The sequence below is a fragment of the Chelonus insularis genome, unplaced genomic scaffold (assembly GCF_013357705.1).
Source record: "Chelonus insularis isolate UGA/USDA-ARS -01 unplaced genomic scaffold, ASM1335770v1 contig_130_pilon, whole genome shotgun sequence".
Lineage (NCBI taxonomy): Eukaryota > Metazoa > Arthropoda > Insecta > Hymenoptera > Braconidae > Chelonus > Chelonus insularis.
The window spans coordinates 975,994-992,005 of NW_023276371.1; the positions used below are offsets into that span (position 1 = coordinate 975,994).

Below are 16,012 nucleotides of genomic sequence, written 5' to 3' on the forward strand. Positions count from 1 at the left end.
TCATCCTTAAACTCGTAGAACCGGTAATGAAGGAGAAACCGGAAATGGCGGTCATTTTACCATAAATTATGCTTAGATCATAATTTTGACTAGTGCACTGGAAAGCTCTTGCTCTCAGGAATCTATTGATATGCTTATGGTCCATGTACCTCGTATAGATCGTGAGTTATGGGCAAAAATCGAAGCTATGCTCCAATAAAACATAAAAAAACGTTTAAACGCTCATAACTCGAAAACTAAGCGAGATACGGCATTTTTGACGGGGTTATCCTATAGGGGGAGCCGAATTTCTTACTCAGGTCCAGATCTTTCATATAAGCCCTTGATCAACCTCGTAGCATCATTGACATAGAAGTTATGCATATTTTTATGTTTTTCCGTTTTTCAGGAATATCTCCTGATTTTACACACCAAATACAGTCAACAGCCAGTGTTTGGGAAACGGTCTCGTCCCCTTCTTTTCAATGACATCTTCAATTTTATGATCCAAGCATAAATACGATTTTTTGCATTTTTTGAGGTTAGAAAAGAAAATTCTCTGATTTTGATGATTGGTGGTCATTCCGTACGTTTCAGTGCTCTGAAATTTGACCTCAAATATCTATTCATCCTTAAACTCGTAGAACCGGTAATGAAGGAGAAACCGGAAATGGCGGTCATTTTACCATAAATTATGCTCGGATCATAATTTTGACTAGTGCACTGGAAAGCTCTTGCTCTCAGGAATCTATTGATATGCTTATGGTCCATGTACCTCGTATAGATCGTGAGTTATGGGCAAAAATCGAAGCTATGCTCCAATAAAACATAAAAAAACGTTTAAACGCTCATAACTCGAAAACTAAGCGAGATACGGCATTTTTGACGGGGATATCCTATAGGGGGAGCCGAATTTCTTACTCAGGTCCAGATCTTTCATATAAGCCCTTGATCAACCTCGTAGCATCATTGACATAGAAGTTATGCATATTTTTATGTTTTTCCGTTTTTCAGGAATATCTCCTGATTTTACACACCAAATACAGTCGACAGCCAGTGTTTGGGAACCGTCTCGTCCCCTTCTTTTCAATGACATCTTCAATTTTATGATCCAAGCATAAATACGATTTTTTGCATTTTTTGAGGTTAGAAAAGAAAATTCTCTGATTTTGATGATTGGTGGTCATTCCGTACGTTTCAGTGCTCTGAAATTTGACCTCAAATATCTATTCATCCTTAAACTCGTAGAACCGGTAATGAAGGAGAAACCGGAAATGGCGGTCATTTTACCATAAATTATGCTTAGATCATAATTTTGACTAGTGCACTGGAAAGCTCTTGCTCTCAGGAATCTATTGATATGCTTATGGTCCATGTACCTCGTATAGATCGTGAGTTATGGGCAAAAATCGAAGCTATGCTCCAATAAAACATAAAAAAACGTTTAAACGCTCATAACTCGAAAACTAAGCGAGATACGGCATTTTTGACGGGGATATCCTATAGGGGGAGCCGAATTTCTTACTCAGGTCCAGATCTTTCATATAAGCCCTTGATCAACCTCGTAGCATCATTGACATAGAAGTTATGCATATTTTTATGTTTTTCCGTTTTTCAGGAATATCTCCTGATTTTACACACCAAATACAGTCAACAGCCAGTGTTTGGAAACGGTCTCGTCCCCTTCTTTTCAATGACATCTTCAATTTTATGATCCAAGCATAAATACGATTTTTTGCATTTTTTGAGGTTAGAAAAGAAAATTCTCTGATTTTGATGATTGGTGGTCATTCCGTACGTTTCAGTGCTCTGAAATTTGACCTCAAATATCTATTCATCCTTAAACTCGTAGAACCGGTAATGAAGGAGAAACCGGAAATGGCGGTCATTTTACCATAAATTATGCTCGGATCATAATTTTGACTAGTGCACTGGAAAGCTCTTGCTCTCAGGAATCTATTGATATGCTTATGGTCCATGTACCTCGTATAGATCGTGAGTTATGGGCAAAAATCGAAGCTATGCTCCAATAAAACATAAAAAAAACGTTTAAACGCTCATAACTCGAAAACTAAGCGAGATACGGCATTTTTGACGGGGATATCCTATAGGGGGAGCCGAATTTCTTACTCAGGTCCAGATCTTTCATATAAGCCCTTGATCAACCTCGTAGCATCATTGACATAGAAGTTATGCATATTTTTATGTTTTTCCGTTTTTCAGGAATATCTCCTGATTTTACACACCAAATACAGTCGACAGCCAGTGTTTGGGAACCGTCTCGTCCCCTTCTTTTCAATGACATCTTCAATTTTATGATCCAAGCATAAATACGATTTTTTGCATTTTTTGAGGTTAGAAAAGAAAATTCTCTGATTTTGATGATTGGTGGTCATTCCGTACGTTTCAGTGCTCTGAAATTTGACCTCAAATATCTATTCATCCTTAAACTCGTAGAACCGGTAATGAAGGAGAAACCGGAAATGGCGGTCATTTTACCATAAATTATGCTTAGATCATAATTTTGACTAGTGCACTGGAAAGCTCTTGCTCTCAGGAATCTATTGATATGCTTATGGTCCATGTACCTCGTATAGATCGTGAGTTATGGGCAAAAATCGAAGCTATGCTCCAATAAAACATAAAAAAACGTTTAAACGCTCATAACTCGAAAACTAAGCGAGATACGGCATTTTTGACGGGGATATCCTATAGGGGGAGCCGAATTTCTTACTCAGGTCCAGATCTTTCATATAAGCCCTTGATCAACCTCGTAGCATCATTGACATAGAAGTTATGCATATTTTTATGTTTTTCCGTTTTTCAGGAATATCTCCTGATTTTACACACCAAATACAGTCGACAGCCAGTGTTTGGGAACCGTCTCGTCCCCTTCTTTTCAATGACATCTTCAATTTTATGATCCAAGCATAAATACGATTTTTTGCATTTTTTGAGGTTAGAAAAGAAAATTCTCTGATTTTGATGATTGGTGGTCATTCCGTACGTTTCAGTGCTCTGAAATTTGACCTCAAATATCTATTCATCCTTAAACTCGTAGAACCGGTAATGAAGGAGAAACCGGAAATGGCGGTCATTTTACCATAAATTATGCTTAGATCATAATTTTGACTAGTGCACTGGAAAGCTCTTGCTCTCAGGAATCTATTGATATGCTTATGGTCCATGTACCTCGTATAGATCGTGAGTTATGGGCAAAAATCGAAGCTATGCTCCAATAAAACATAAAAAAACGTTTAAACGCTCATAACTCGAAAACTAAGCGAGATACGGCATTTTTGACGGGGATATCCTATAGGGGGAGCCGAATTTCTTACTCAGGTCCAGATCTTTCATATAAGCCCTTGATCAACCTCGTAGCATCATTGACATAGAAGTTATGCATATTTTTATGTTTTTCCGTTTTTCAGGAATATCTCCTGATTTTACACACCAAATACAGTCAACAGCCAGTGTTTGGGAACCGTCTCGTCCCCTTCTTTTCAATGACATCTTCAATTTTATGATCCAAGCATAAATACGATTTTTTGCATTTTTTGAGGTTAGAAAAGAAAATTCTCTGATTTTGATGATTGGTGGTCATTCCGTACGTTTCAGTGCTCTGAAATTTGACCTCAAATATCTATTCATCCTTAAACTCGTAGAACCGGTAATGAAGGAGAAACCGGAAATGGCGGTCATTTTACCATAAATTATGCTTAGATCATAATTTTGACTAGTGCACTGGAAAGCTCTTGCTCTCAGGAATCTATTGATATGCTTATGGTCCATGTACCTCGTATAGATCGTGAGTTATGGGCAAAAATCGAAGCTATGCTCCAATAAAACATAAAAAAACGTTTTAAACGCTCATAACTCGAAAACTAAGCGAGATACGGCATTTTTGACGGGGATATCCTATAGGGGGAGCCGAATTTCTTACTCAGGTCCAGATCTTTCATATAAGCCCTTGATCAACCTCGTAGCATCATTGACATAGAAGTTATGCATATTTTTATGTTTTTCCGTTTTTCAGGAATATCTCCTGATTTTACACACCAAATACAGTCAACAGCCAGTGTTTGGGAACCGTCTCGTCCCCTTCTTTTCAATGACATCTTCAATTTTATGATCCAAGCATAAATACGATTTTTTGCATTTTTTGAGGTTAGAAAAGAAAATTCTCTGATTTTGATGATTGGTGGTCATTCCGTACGTTTCAGTGCTCTGAAATTTGACCTCAAATATCTATTCATCCTTAAACTCGTAGAACCGGTAATGAAGGAGAAACCGGAAATGGCGGTCATTTTACCATAAATTATGCTCGGATCATAATTTTGACTAGTGCACTGGAAAGCTCTTGCTCTCAGGAATCTATTGATATGCTTATGGTCCATGTACCTCGTATAGATCGTGAGTTATGGGCAAAAATCGAAGCTATGCTCCAATAAAACATAAAAAAACGTTTAAACGCTCATAACTCGAAAACTAAGCGAGATACGGCATTTTTGACGGGGATATCCTATAGGGGGAGCCGAATTTCTTACTCAGGTCCAGATCTTTCATATAAGCCCTTGATCAACCTCGTAGCATCATTGACATAGAAGTTATGCATATTTTTATGTTTTTCCGTTTTTCAGGAATATCTCCTGATTTTACACACCAAATACAGTCAACAGCCAGTGTTTGGGAAACGGTCTCGTCCCCTTCTTTTCAATGACATCTTCAATTTTATGATCCAAGCATAAATACGATTTTTTGCATTTTTTGAGGTTAGAAAAGAAAATTCTCTGATTTTGATGATTGGTGGTCATTCCGTACGTTTCAGTGCTCTGAAATTTGACCTCAAATATCTATTCATCCTTAAACTCGTAGAACCGGTAATGAAGGAGAAACCGGAAATGGCGGTCATTTTACCATAAATTATGCTTAGATCATAATTTTGACTAGTGCACTGGAAAGCTCTTGCTCTCAGGAATCTATTGATATGCTTATGGTCCATGTACCTCGTATAGATCGTGAGTTATGGGCAAAAATCGAAGCTATGCTCCAATAAAACATAAAAAAACGTTTTAAACGCTCATAACTCGAAAACTAAGCGAGATACGGCATTTTTTGACGGGGATATCCTATAGGGGGAGCCGAATTTCTTACTCAGGTCCAGATCTTTCATATAAGCCCTTGATCAACCTCGTAGCATCATTGACATAGAAGTTATGCATATTTTTATGTTTTTCCGTTTTTCAGGAATATCTCCTGATTTTACACACCAAATACAGTCGACAGCCAGTGTTTGGGAACCGTCTCGTCCCCTTCTTCTCAATGACATCTTCAATTTTATGATCCAAGCATAAATACGATTTTTTGCATTTTTTGAGGTTAGAAAAGAAAATTCTCTGATTTTGATGATTGGTGGTCATTCCGTACGTTTCAGTGCTCTGAAATTTGACCTCAAATATCTATTCATCCTTAAACTCGTAGAACCGGTAATGAAGGAGAAACCGGAAATGGCGGTCATTTTACCATAAATTATGCTCGGATCATAATTTTGACTAGTGCACTGGAAAGCTCTTGCTCTCAGGAATCTATTGATATGCTTATGGTCCATGTACCTCGTATAGATCGTGAGTTATGGGCAAAAATCGAAGCTATGCTCCAATAAAACATAAAAAAACGTTTAAACGCTCATAACTCGAAAACTAAGCGAGATACGGCATTTTTGACGGGGATATCCTATAGGGGGAGCCGAATTTCTTACTCAGGTCCAGATCTTTCATATAAGCCCTTGATCAACCTCGTAGCATCATTGACATAGAAGTTATGCATATTTTTATGTTTTTCCGTTTTTCAGGAATATCTCCTGATTTTACACACCAAATACAGTCGACAGCCAGTGTTTGGGAAACGGTCTCGTCCCCTTCTTTTCAATGACATCTTCAATTTTATGATCCAAGCATAAATACGATTTTTTGCATTTTTTGAGGTTAGAAAAGAAAATTCTCTGATTTTGATGATTGGTGGTCATTCCGTACGTTTCAGTGCTCTGAAATTTGACCTCAAATATCTATTCATCCTTAAACTCGTAGAACCGGTAATGAAGGAGAAACCGGAAATGGCGGTCATTTTACCATAAATTATGCTCGGATCATAATTTTGACTAGTGCACTGGAAAGCTCTTGCTCTCAGGAATCTATTGATATGCTTATGGTCCATGTACCTCGTATAGATCGTGAGTTATGGGCAAAAATCGAAGCTATGCTCCAATAAAACATAAAAAAACGTTTAAACGCTCATAACTCGAAAACTAAGCGAGATACGGCTTTTTTGACGGGGATATCCTATAGGGGGAGCCGAATTTCTTACTCAGGTCCAGATCTTTCATATAAGCCCTTGATCAACCTCGTAGCATCATTGACATAGAAGTTATGCATATTTTTATGTTTTTCCGTTTTTCAGGAATATCTCCTGATTTTACACACCAAATACAGTCGACAGCCAGTGTTTGGGAACCGTCTCGTCCCCTTCTTCTCAATGACATCTTCAATTTTATGATCCAAGCATAAATACGATTTTTTGCATTTTTTGAGGTTAGAAAAGAAAATTCTCTGATTTTGATGATTGGTGGTCATTCCGTACGTTTCAGTGCTCTGAAATTTGACCTCAAATATCTATTCATCCTTAAACTCGTAGAACCGGTAATGAAGGAGAAACCGGAAATGGCGGTCATTTTACCATAAATTATGCTCGGATCATAATTTTGACTAGTGCACTGGAAAGCTCTTGCTCTCAGGAATCTATTGATATGCTTATGGTCCATGTACCTCGTATAGATCGTGAGTTATGGGCAAAAATCGAAGCTATGCTCCAATAAAACATAAAAAAACGTTTAAACGCTCATAACTCGAAAACTAAGCGAGATACGGCTTTTTTGACGGGGATATCCTATAGGGGGAGCCGAATTTCTTACTCAGGTCCAGATCTTTCATATAAGCCCTTGATCAACCTCGTAGCATCATTGACATAGAAGTTATGCATATTTTTATGTTTTTCCGTTTTTCAGGAATATCTCCTGATTTTACACACCAAATACAGTCAACAGCCAGTGTTTGGGAACCGTCTCGTCCCCTTCTTTTCAATGACATCTTCAATTTTATGATCCAAGCATAAATACGATTTTTTGCATTTTTTGAGGTTAGAAAAGAAAATTCTCTGATTTTGATGATTGGCCGTTAATCTGTACGTCTTGATGAGTAGAAATGTGGAATTTAGTTATACTTACAAAATGTTATTCTAACCCTCTTAAATACGGACAAAACTCGAGGGATCAATCACTCTGAAACTTTCGGGTCAAAAATGCATATCCATAAAAAGTATGTAAAGAAATTCCTTGACTCTTAAACTCGCAAAAAGAGCACAAAAGTCACACTTCTTAAGGGATGTTGCTAAGTATTTTAGTGATTTCAAGGAGGAAGGAATTTTTTCAAACACTTTTTATGGATTTGGATCTTTAGCTTAGATTCTAAGTTTTTCTAAATATTTGGCAACAATCACAACCGGAGAATTCTTCCACGAGTTATAGAGGTCAAAAGACAGCGAAAGGGTCAAAAAATTAATTATCCCTTGCCTGTTGACCTTAATAACTCGTGGAAGAATTGTCCGTTTTTTTTCTGCTTTATCTTGCTTGAAACAAACGATTTGGAAATTTGTCAATTTTTTGGTGCTCAATACTCTCTGTTTTTCGTGCATCCCTAAAAATTATCATTCTCCGAACGATTCCGTTGTTACCTACCTAATTTTAGTTGACATCGAGCTTCGACCTTCCACCGCATAACGCCAGAGCGTAAAGTCAACTCCGACAAACTTTTTGAGTTGAGCCGAGCCTTACAGAACGGACATTCTAATGTGTATGGATAATGGAAGTCGTAACAGTCAGTACCTTACACCAGAATGGCGTATCAACAATTATGTAGTAGGAAGCAACGATAAATTAACCAGTCACATTTGTTATGATCTCAAAAAAAAAAGCAAAGAACTATTTACATCAAAAAAAATTTTAGAATACCAATTGTATTCACTATTGTGAAATTAGTCAATAACTGTAATTGTTAATTAAGCATCTAATAAATACTAATGTGTCTTTAAAAAAAAAAATGAGTTCGCCAATGTCTGTAAGCAGTGCTAGCACATCTGCTGGAACACCAGGTATGGAAACAGTCGTAGCAGTAGCTTTAGGTGCATTGGCTGCTGTCTTCCTTGGAGCTTTACTTGTACTACTTGTCATCTGTCGCCGTCAACGTTGTTATTATGTATGTTTACTGATTATTATTACTTTCATCAGGAGCTTCTTCATTTATTCTGTGAGATTGTTGTACTTATTATTACCTTTAGAAACAAAAAGATTCATCAGATCTAAATTCAGATTTACTGGAAGGAGACAATGTTTGTACTCTTGGACTTGATGCTTGGGAAAATGATGAATGGCTTGCAAGAGCTGAAAGGTATACAATTTATATTTTTAATTTCTTTAGTTAATTTATATCTCTTATTGTCATAAAGTTGTCATGAAATAACTTCAATTCATTTCGATTGTTATGCATTTAGGTGGGTAGATGATGCAACAGGATTAGCTCCGCCTTGTATTGCAGTACTTCGATCTTGTCATTCACTTGCCACAAGTCTTACTGCTATTGCTGGAACTGTCAACAGTAATACTGTTCCATTGGAAATTGTTGACGTGAGTATTAATGATATTTTTTTTTCTTTTTGTTGAAATTAAGAATGAAAATTAAAATAATTCATAAATAATGATTCATTAGGTTGCCAGACGCATCCCACCACGTGTAGATGATGTTGTTCGTAGTTTATATCCTCCACTAGATGCACGACTACTTGAAGCTCGTGTAGCAGCTCTGGTATTAGCAGTTACTCACTTAGCTCTTGTCACAAAACATGGTGTACCTAAAAGTCAAGTACGAAAACTAGCTTTTATTGATCAAGCACTTCAAGATATGGATTCTCACTTAATTATATTGCGAAATGCTGCGTTGGCTCAAGAAAATGTCTGCTCTATACCAGCATCAACACCAGTTTAGAGTATCTCTGATGAATATTGATCTTTTAACTATTTATAAGTATGAAAAAATATTTTTACACTATTTCTTACACCAGTATTTATTATAATTGAACATTTTTATGATGATTTATCATATTGTTATTGAGTATATTTGATGATCTAACTATTGATTGAAGTACGTGATCAATGTCAAAAATGGACTGAATGATTTTATTACAAACTAAATTATATATTTGTATATAAGTATATATATCTATATATTTTTACAGATAAAGTGTTTTCTAAATTAATATGAAAGAGAAAAAACTATTTTTCGAATGCATTTATCAATTTAAAAATGAAATGAACAAATTGTTGAATTAAAAAGTATTATTGTCTTCCAATTTTTTAATAACACAATTAAATCTTATGCAATTGTTAAATAGTTAATTAACTTATTAACTAAAAGTAATTCAATAAAATTAGATGACATTTGAAAAAATTTTTATTGCTGTTTTTATTTCTGCTTAATTTGATGAATTTTATATTTTAATTACACTAATTGGTTCAAGTAGTTGATGACTTAACTTTTTTACAATTTCTAAATTTTTTGTGAGAGTAGTACGAGTTTTGAAAAAATTAATTATCTTTTAATTTTATATTGGCATTATTGTATTGAATGTTCATAAGGAATTCGAGCATTTAAAATTTTGCTTTAATCAACTTGAATTATTGGTAAAATAAATTCATTAGAAATAAATTAACTAATAATAAGTTAATTTTACAATGATCATCGCTACATAGCAGCGTACACAGAAATATTTGACGAGAAAAGAGTACTCGTTGATGTTTGCTACAATAATAATAATAATTTTATAATATTAACATGAATGATTAATGTTTCATTTAATCAGTATTAATATATAGAATAAAAGATAACTCAAGGGAGATTGAAGATAGGTTGGGCAGAAAAAGATTTATATAAAATTAATTAATTCATCATCCATTATGTTAATTACTATGGATTATTAATTATTTCGTCCTTTTCCCATTAATTCTTTCTGGCGCTTCTGGTTATCATTTAATACTCTGTTCTTAAGATGCTCCTTGTAATCCAAAATGTTACCTTGCCATTTTGTTACTGTTCCATTTTCACATACCCAAATTTCTTCGGCAACCTAAAATTATTATTTTATTTAAAAAACGATTATGTAATTAAATAAATGAAATATCGTTTATTAATACAATTTTTACCTGATTAATAAGTCGAAAATCGTGAGATACCAATACCATTCCTCCATCAAAATCATTGATAGCTTCAGCCAGAGCATCAATGGTTTCCATGTCCAAGTGATTGGTGGGTTCGTCAAATAATAAAAGATGGGGAACTTGCCAAGCTAACCAAGCGAATACAACACGACAACGTTGTCCATCAGATAATTGTCGAATTGGACAAATCTGTTGCAAAAATATATAATCAATGTAAGAAATATATTATTATTGTCAACTATAATTAATAGCTATGTTTTTGTTAAATATTTACTTGCTGTCGTCCTGTTAATCCATAACGACCTATAATCTTTCTCATTTCTTCTCTTTCTTTTACTTCAGGAAAAGACTTCATCATATAATCCAACGGTGACACATCTAGATCCAATAATTCATGCAAATGTTGGTGGTATCTGGCGATCCGTAAATGACTGTTTTTCCGAATCATTCCACTTGTTGGTACTAACTAAAAATATTTATAATTAATTATTCATCAATTTCAGTTGTTTAAACAGTTGATTAAAAAGCGCATAAATTAATTATTTATGTAAATATTATTCTTACATCTCCGTAAAGTAGTTTAAGAAGGGTACTCTTTCCTGCTCCATTTGGACCTACAAGTGCCAACCTCGTGTCAAGATCAATACCAAATTCCAGGTTTTTGTAAATCCAAGGTCCATCATCGGTATACCGAAAGCTGACATTTTGAACCATAATTACTGGTGGTGGAATTGTTCCACATGATGGAAAATAGAAATTTAAAACTTTATCATTTGTAACTTTTTCAGTAAGTCCTTGGGCTACCATTTTTGCTAAAGTTTTTTCTTTTGATTGAGCCTGTCGGGCAAGCTTAGCTGATCCATGACCAAAACGTGCAATATAATTTTTCATATGAGCAATCTGATCTTGTTCCCAGTTGTATTGCTTAGCCTGATTTTCAAGTAATTCCATCCTGGTCTTGATAAATGCTTCGTAATTACCTGTGTAATATTTGAGACGTTTTTTGTGTAAATGAATGATGTTAGTGCAAATACCATTGAGAAAATCTTGTGAGTGTGAAATTATCACAAGAATTCTTTTATACGTTTTTAATTCTTCTTCAAGCCACACACAGGCATCTAAATCAAGATGATTAGTTGGCTCATCCAACAGCAATAAATGAGGCTTGACATAAAGAGCTCGCGCAAGTGCAATTCGCATACGCCAACCTCCAGAAAAATCTTTTGTTGGAGTTTGTTGCATTTTTTTAGAGAATCCAAGACCGTGAAGAATGTGAGCAGCACGAGCTTCAGCAGTATCAGCAGAAATATCTTCTAACCGTTCATAAACATCCATTAGTTGCTCTTGAGCATCTTCTTCCGGACAATCAGCTAACTCTTCAGCTAATTTTTCTAACCGAATTCGTTCCTCGTCAACCTCCATTACACACTCGAGCGCAGTTTTATTACTTGCAGGCATTTCTCTGGTCAAGTGGAAAATATCAATCGCCTCAGGAATGGGAACTTCACGGTTTCCAACTACAGACAAAAGAGTTGACTTCCCTGAACCATTTTGACCCAACAGACCATATCTTCTTCCACAATTTAACTCTAACATTGTGTCTTGAAGAAGTTCACAACCGTGGAAAGTAATGGAAAAGTTGGAGATTTTAATATCTCGACTTCTAGGATGGGATGCTAAGCTACCAGTACATGATCGTGCTTCAGCATTCAATCTGGCATCGTTCTCCAATTTCATACAAAGCGCCTCTATTTATGAAAATTATAATAAAATTATTTAATATTTTTATTGAAATGATAATTAATAAAATAATAGTAGACATACCTTCAGCACTTAAAGGTGCTCCATTAGTTCCATTCTGAGCATTAGACGTAACCGTTTGATCCTTTCCATCCTCAGTCTTGGTTTGGTTAGAGTTAGGCTTCTTGCCAGATTGTCTCGCCTTGGCGGCCTCCTTCTTCTTTGCTTGTTGCTTTTTTTTAGCGTCGGACGGCATTTTTTCTACGATAAATTATTAAATACTTCAAATGATAACGTCACAACGTTTAATTATTTTTTGTTACATAAATAAACTAACTTAGAACACAAGTTAACTTTTTTCAGAATGTTCTAGATATTTTTCCGGGTTGTATAAATCTTTAAAATAGCTAATCACTACACATTCAACACAAGTATTACGAGAAACATCGAGCATGCTGACCTCCAGCAGAGAAAAAGTAGAATTTTAATTCTCACAAATGATTTAACATTCTATTATGTCAACAATTTCTTGACAATTATTTTTAACTTCCCATGGAAATCCTAATTATTGATTTGTTTAATAAATGAGTGGTTATATATTACCTAATTGTGCGCCAAAACGATGAGTCCCAACGACACTTAGCAATCAGCTTCACGTGGATGTTGAATAGAAGAACAGAACCGTCAAAATTAGCAGTAGGAAATGCTTCTCTTCACCAGATGGCAATCCAAGGCTTAAAAATTTCCGCGGACTTAACGTGTAGCACCATCTGCAATTTAAATTATTATTTTTTAAATGATGTAATACATGAACATTCTTTTATGATGAAAGATTAAGTTTTTATTGATTAATTGAAAAGAAATAATTCAATGATGCGGGTAGGAATTATTGATAATAAATATTACACATAAGGTTCAGAATGTTTTCCTATATTTAATCAATATTCTCACAATTAAATAAACTTACAACTAATTAAAGTAATAATATAAAATATAAATAATGCCATGTTGAAATATCAATAAAACTATATTTAATATTATTTTATTTTTTGTTAACAATATTGAAAGTTGATAAAAGTATTTCTATTAATCTTATTATTTCTTATCAATTTCTAAAGTATTTAAAAAACATCTATCATTGTTTTTTAGTTTTTGATCCATAAAAATATATAAGTCATTCACCGTTAATTAAGTATATTGCTTTTAGTTATTGTTCTTCCGTTCATATTAATTCTTAATGACATTGATTAATAACTAAAAACAATATCAATTATTGAGAGTGAAAAATTGACAATTTATATTGACTTATTGCCTTATTTATTTTATACAAAAATTTTATCGTTCAAATTAAACTAAAGTTCACTATTAAGTGTAACATAAGATTACTATTATGATAGTAACTAATACAGTGAATAGTGATAATTAATCATTTACTATCAACGATGATGATCATTATTAAATATAAAATAAATGAGAAAATATTATTTTTTTATTGATCAAAAAAGGGAAGAAATATTATTTGAAGTTTATTTTAGATAGTGTAGTTTTGATAATTAATAACAATATGTGACTTAGAATTTATTGATTCACATTTAAACCAATACCTGCTGATAATGATTAGATGCATCTAACTGTGTTTATACGATAATGACTGATGCATGCATTTAGAATTAATCGATAAAATATCATTGAAATTGAATGATAAATAACTGGTAAATGTTTTGCGAATATTTATCATTCAACTAACTTACTAAGTATTGTGTGATAATTGAATTTGATAGATTGATTTAATCTACATAATTAATTTAACAATTTATCAACTATGAAATTACAAAGTAAACTTAGTTAATTGATTATTGACATTAATAAAAAGAAAAAATTATTTAGTCAATCTGGTTAAGATCATTTTTCTCAGTGATAATTGATCAAAACTTTAAAAATTTATTTTATAAAATAGTAAAAAATAATTTTTTGTGTCACGTGATATGAAGTAAATATTAATCAATATGTTATAATTAATGAATTTTTTATTAAATTTAAATTTTAATAAAACTTCCGTGGATTTAATTTTTTTTATCAAGTTTATCATCAGTTGTTGGAAGTTTTTAACAAATATTTTCTTTATTATTATTATTATTGTTTGTTTTTAAAGAAAAATTAAAAATAATAGAACTTAATGAATGATTGAACTTTTAATTGATGGGAAATAATGAAAAAGTATCACGTGAAAAAATAACGTAGGATCGTTTGACTTTTAATGGATGTTTAGTTTTATTTTAGCTTCAACATTCTTACCACTAGTTGTCGACCTTATCCATGGACTCCTCGATGTGTTGCGCTGTAAGTGCAGTCGCGATTCACGCGTCGTACGAGTAAGATCGAATGTATTTCGCTCGTTCTATTTTCACTTGCTATTTATTTGCTCTATCATTCTTGATCTGTCAAATATTCTTAAAAACAAACAACGAAAACCCTGGTTTTCTTTTTCCCCCTTAAATAAACAAAAATAAAATAATAAGAATAATTTAATTTTATACTAAAATTATTTTTAAAAAAATTTTATTATTTAATAAAAAATTAAAATGAATTCGTTTAATTTTTTTTATTTTTAAATCTCATGAAAATAAAAAATAATATTTTTAAAATAAATTTATTGTAATTAAATGTCATAAAAAAATTCTATAATTACTCGAGAACATCGAACTAATTAATCTCTTTGAATCTAAATAAAAGTTTAATCTCAATGTAACTGAAAAAAAGAAAGAACTAAAAAGTTTTCATTCTTAAAGATTAATTAATAGATATTCTATTCTCCTTTCCAAGACTTCTTGAATGACATTATTTACTTTAATTGTCATATCAATTTTTTTTCTAGCAAGTGGCAAATAAAATATTTAAAATAAAAGGAAATGAAAGTGTTTTTTTGGTTAATAAAAACAGAAAAAAATCGAAATTTAGTGATGATGTGGTGACAGATGTACAAATACTTATCTATCGATATGAGCCATTTAAGAAATAGGTTAATATATTTTCTCTTTTGTTCATTTTTACACTATTTTCCATATTTGTTATATACATTGAAAATGTGAAAATAGTCAGGTGGAAGTGATAAATAATATTATTTATGAATTGGAAATAAATATTGAATAATAAACAAAAACAAGTAGTAGTGTATTAAATAAAAAACACCAGACTTATGAATGATCTTGAAACAATAAAATGATTGGATTAGTGGTAAAATTGAAGGATGTCAAGTGATTTATATCAGTGTCGTAAAAAGCAAAACCGTAAAAAAGGGAAGAAATAAAACGCGTGACACATGTCGTCTTAACGATCGTAGATCAAGCTCACAAACAGCATCCTTACATAGAAGTTACTATATTGAAAGCAAGATTTCAAGACGGATTATAGTGTAAGTGAAGAAAAATCTAGTTGTAGAAATGGATCTTGAAGTTCAGAAAACGGCTTTCTGCCTCAGGAGAATTTAAATAGAACTCACTAGCCCGTGTAAGAAAAATCATTTGACAGGGAAACCGTAAAAAAGTGAGCACAAAATTATCTTTATCAAACTACTTCACTTCCGAATCATGAAATTTTTTCTCTAAGGTAAAATATAGTGGTTATAAAATGTCACTACTGAAAAAAGGTGAAACTATGGAAAAGAAGTGCATTACAAATATTTCAAGTGAAAGATTCATTTTATTTTTCAACTCAAAGGATATGATGATTTTAATTCATCTTTCTTTCATTTATTATTAAGAGTCATCTTTTTCTTTTAGTTTTTATTTTATTCTGTAATACTTGAGGTTTATTAAAATACACTTTTCATCTTAATCATCTAAAGATTTAATAAAAATTTAATCCATTCATATTATAATGGACAATAAAAAAGAAGAATGCTTTTGATTAATAATATTCGACATGTTCATTCATTCCATTTAATAACTCTAGAAAAAAAGTAATTACATTTCT

At 32.8% G+C, this 16,012-nt stretch overlaps 3 protein-coding genes across 7 annotated transcripts in view; 2 read left to right on the forward strand and 1 right to left on the reverse strand.

Annotated features, from left to right (window-relative positions):
* Positions 1-7,865: 7,865 nt before the first annotated feature.
* LOC118070922 (transmembrane protein 98-like) lies at positions 7,866-9,324 on the forward strand. The gene is made up of 4 exons (XM_035089802.1): positions 7,866-8,285; positions 8,368-8,477; positions 8,581-8,713; positions 8,796-9,324. The coding sequence occupies exons 1-4, from the start codon at positions 8,130-8,132 to the stop codon at positions 9,069-9,071; spliced, it is 675 nt and encodes a 224-aa protein (XP_034945693.1). The 5' UTR covers positions 7,866-8,129; the 3' UTR covers positions 9,072-9,324.
* A 205-nt stretch (positions 9,325-9,529) lies between these two features.
* Positions 9,530-12,755, reverse strand: LOC118070645 (ATP-binding cassette sub-family F member 2). Of its 2 annotated transcripts, none has more exons than XM_035089372.1 (6): positions 12,644-12,755; positions 12,125-12,301; positions 10,865-12,048; positions 10,575-10,766; positions 10,286-10,489; positions 9,530-10,209 (listed from the first exon to the last, which is right to left on the reverse strand). In XM_035089372.1, exons 2-6 carry the CDS (start codon positions 12,294-12,296, stop codon positions 10,060-10,062), a joined length of 1,902 nt encoding a protein of 633 aa, XP_034945263.1. In that variant the 5' UTR covers positions 12,297-12,301; positions 12,644-12,755; the 3' UTR covers positions 9,530-10,059. The 2 variants fall into 2 exon arrangements, with proteins under 2 accessions (XP_034945263.1, XP_034945271.1); XM_035089380.1 differs by lacking the exon at positions 12,644-12,755 and adding an exon at positions 12,378-12,621.
* A 1,638-nt stretch (positions 12,756-14,393) lies between these two features.
* Positions 14,394-16,012, forward strand: part of LOC118070659 (cardioacceleratory peptide receptor-like) — a 29,346-nt gene continuing 27,727 nt past the window's right edge. For 2 of the 4 annotated variants that reach the window (XM_035089393.1, XM_035089421.1), the window contains exons 1-2: positions 14,394-14,424; positions 14,916-15,452. The gene's annotated coding sequence lies outside the window, so the exon portion shown is untranslated. Of the gene's footprint in view, positions 14,425-14,899; positions 15,584-16,012 lie in introns of those variants that run through there. The other 2 variants (XM_035089412.1, XM_035089403.1) reach the window with 2 other exon arrangements.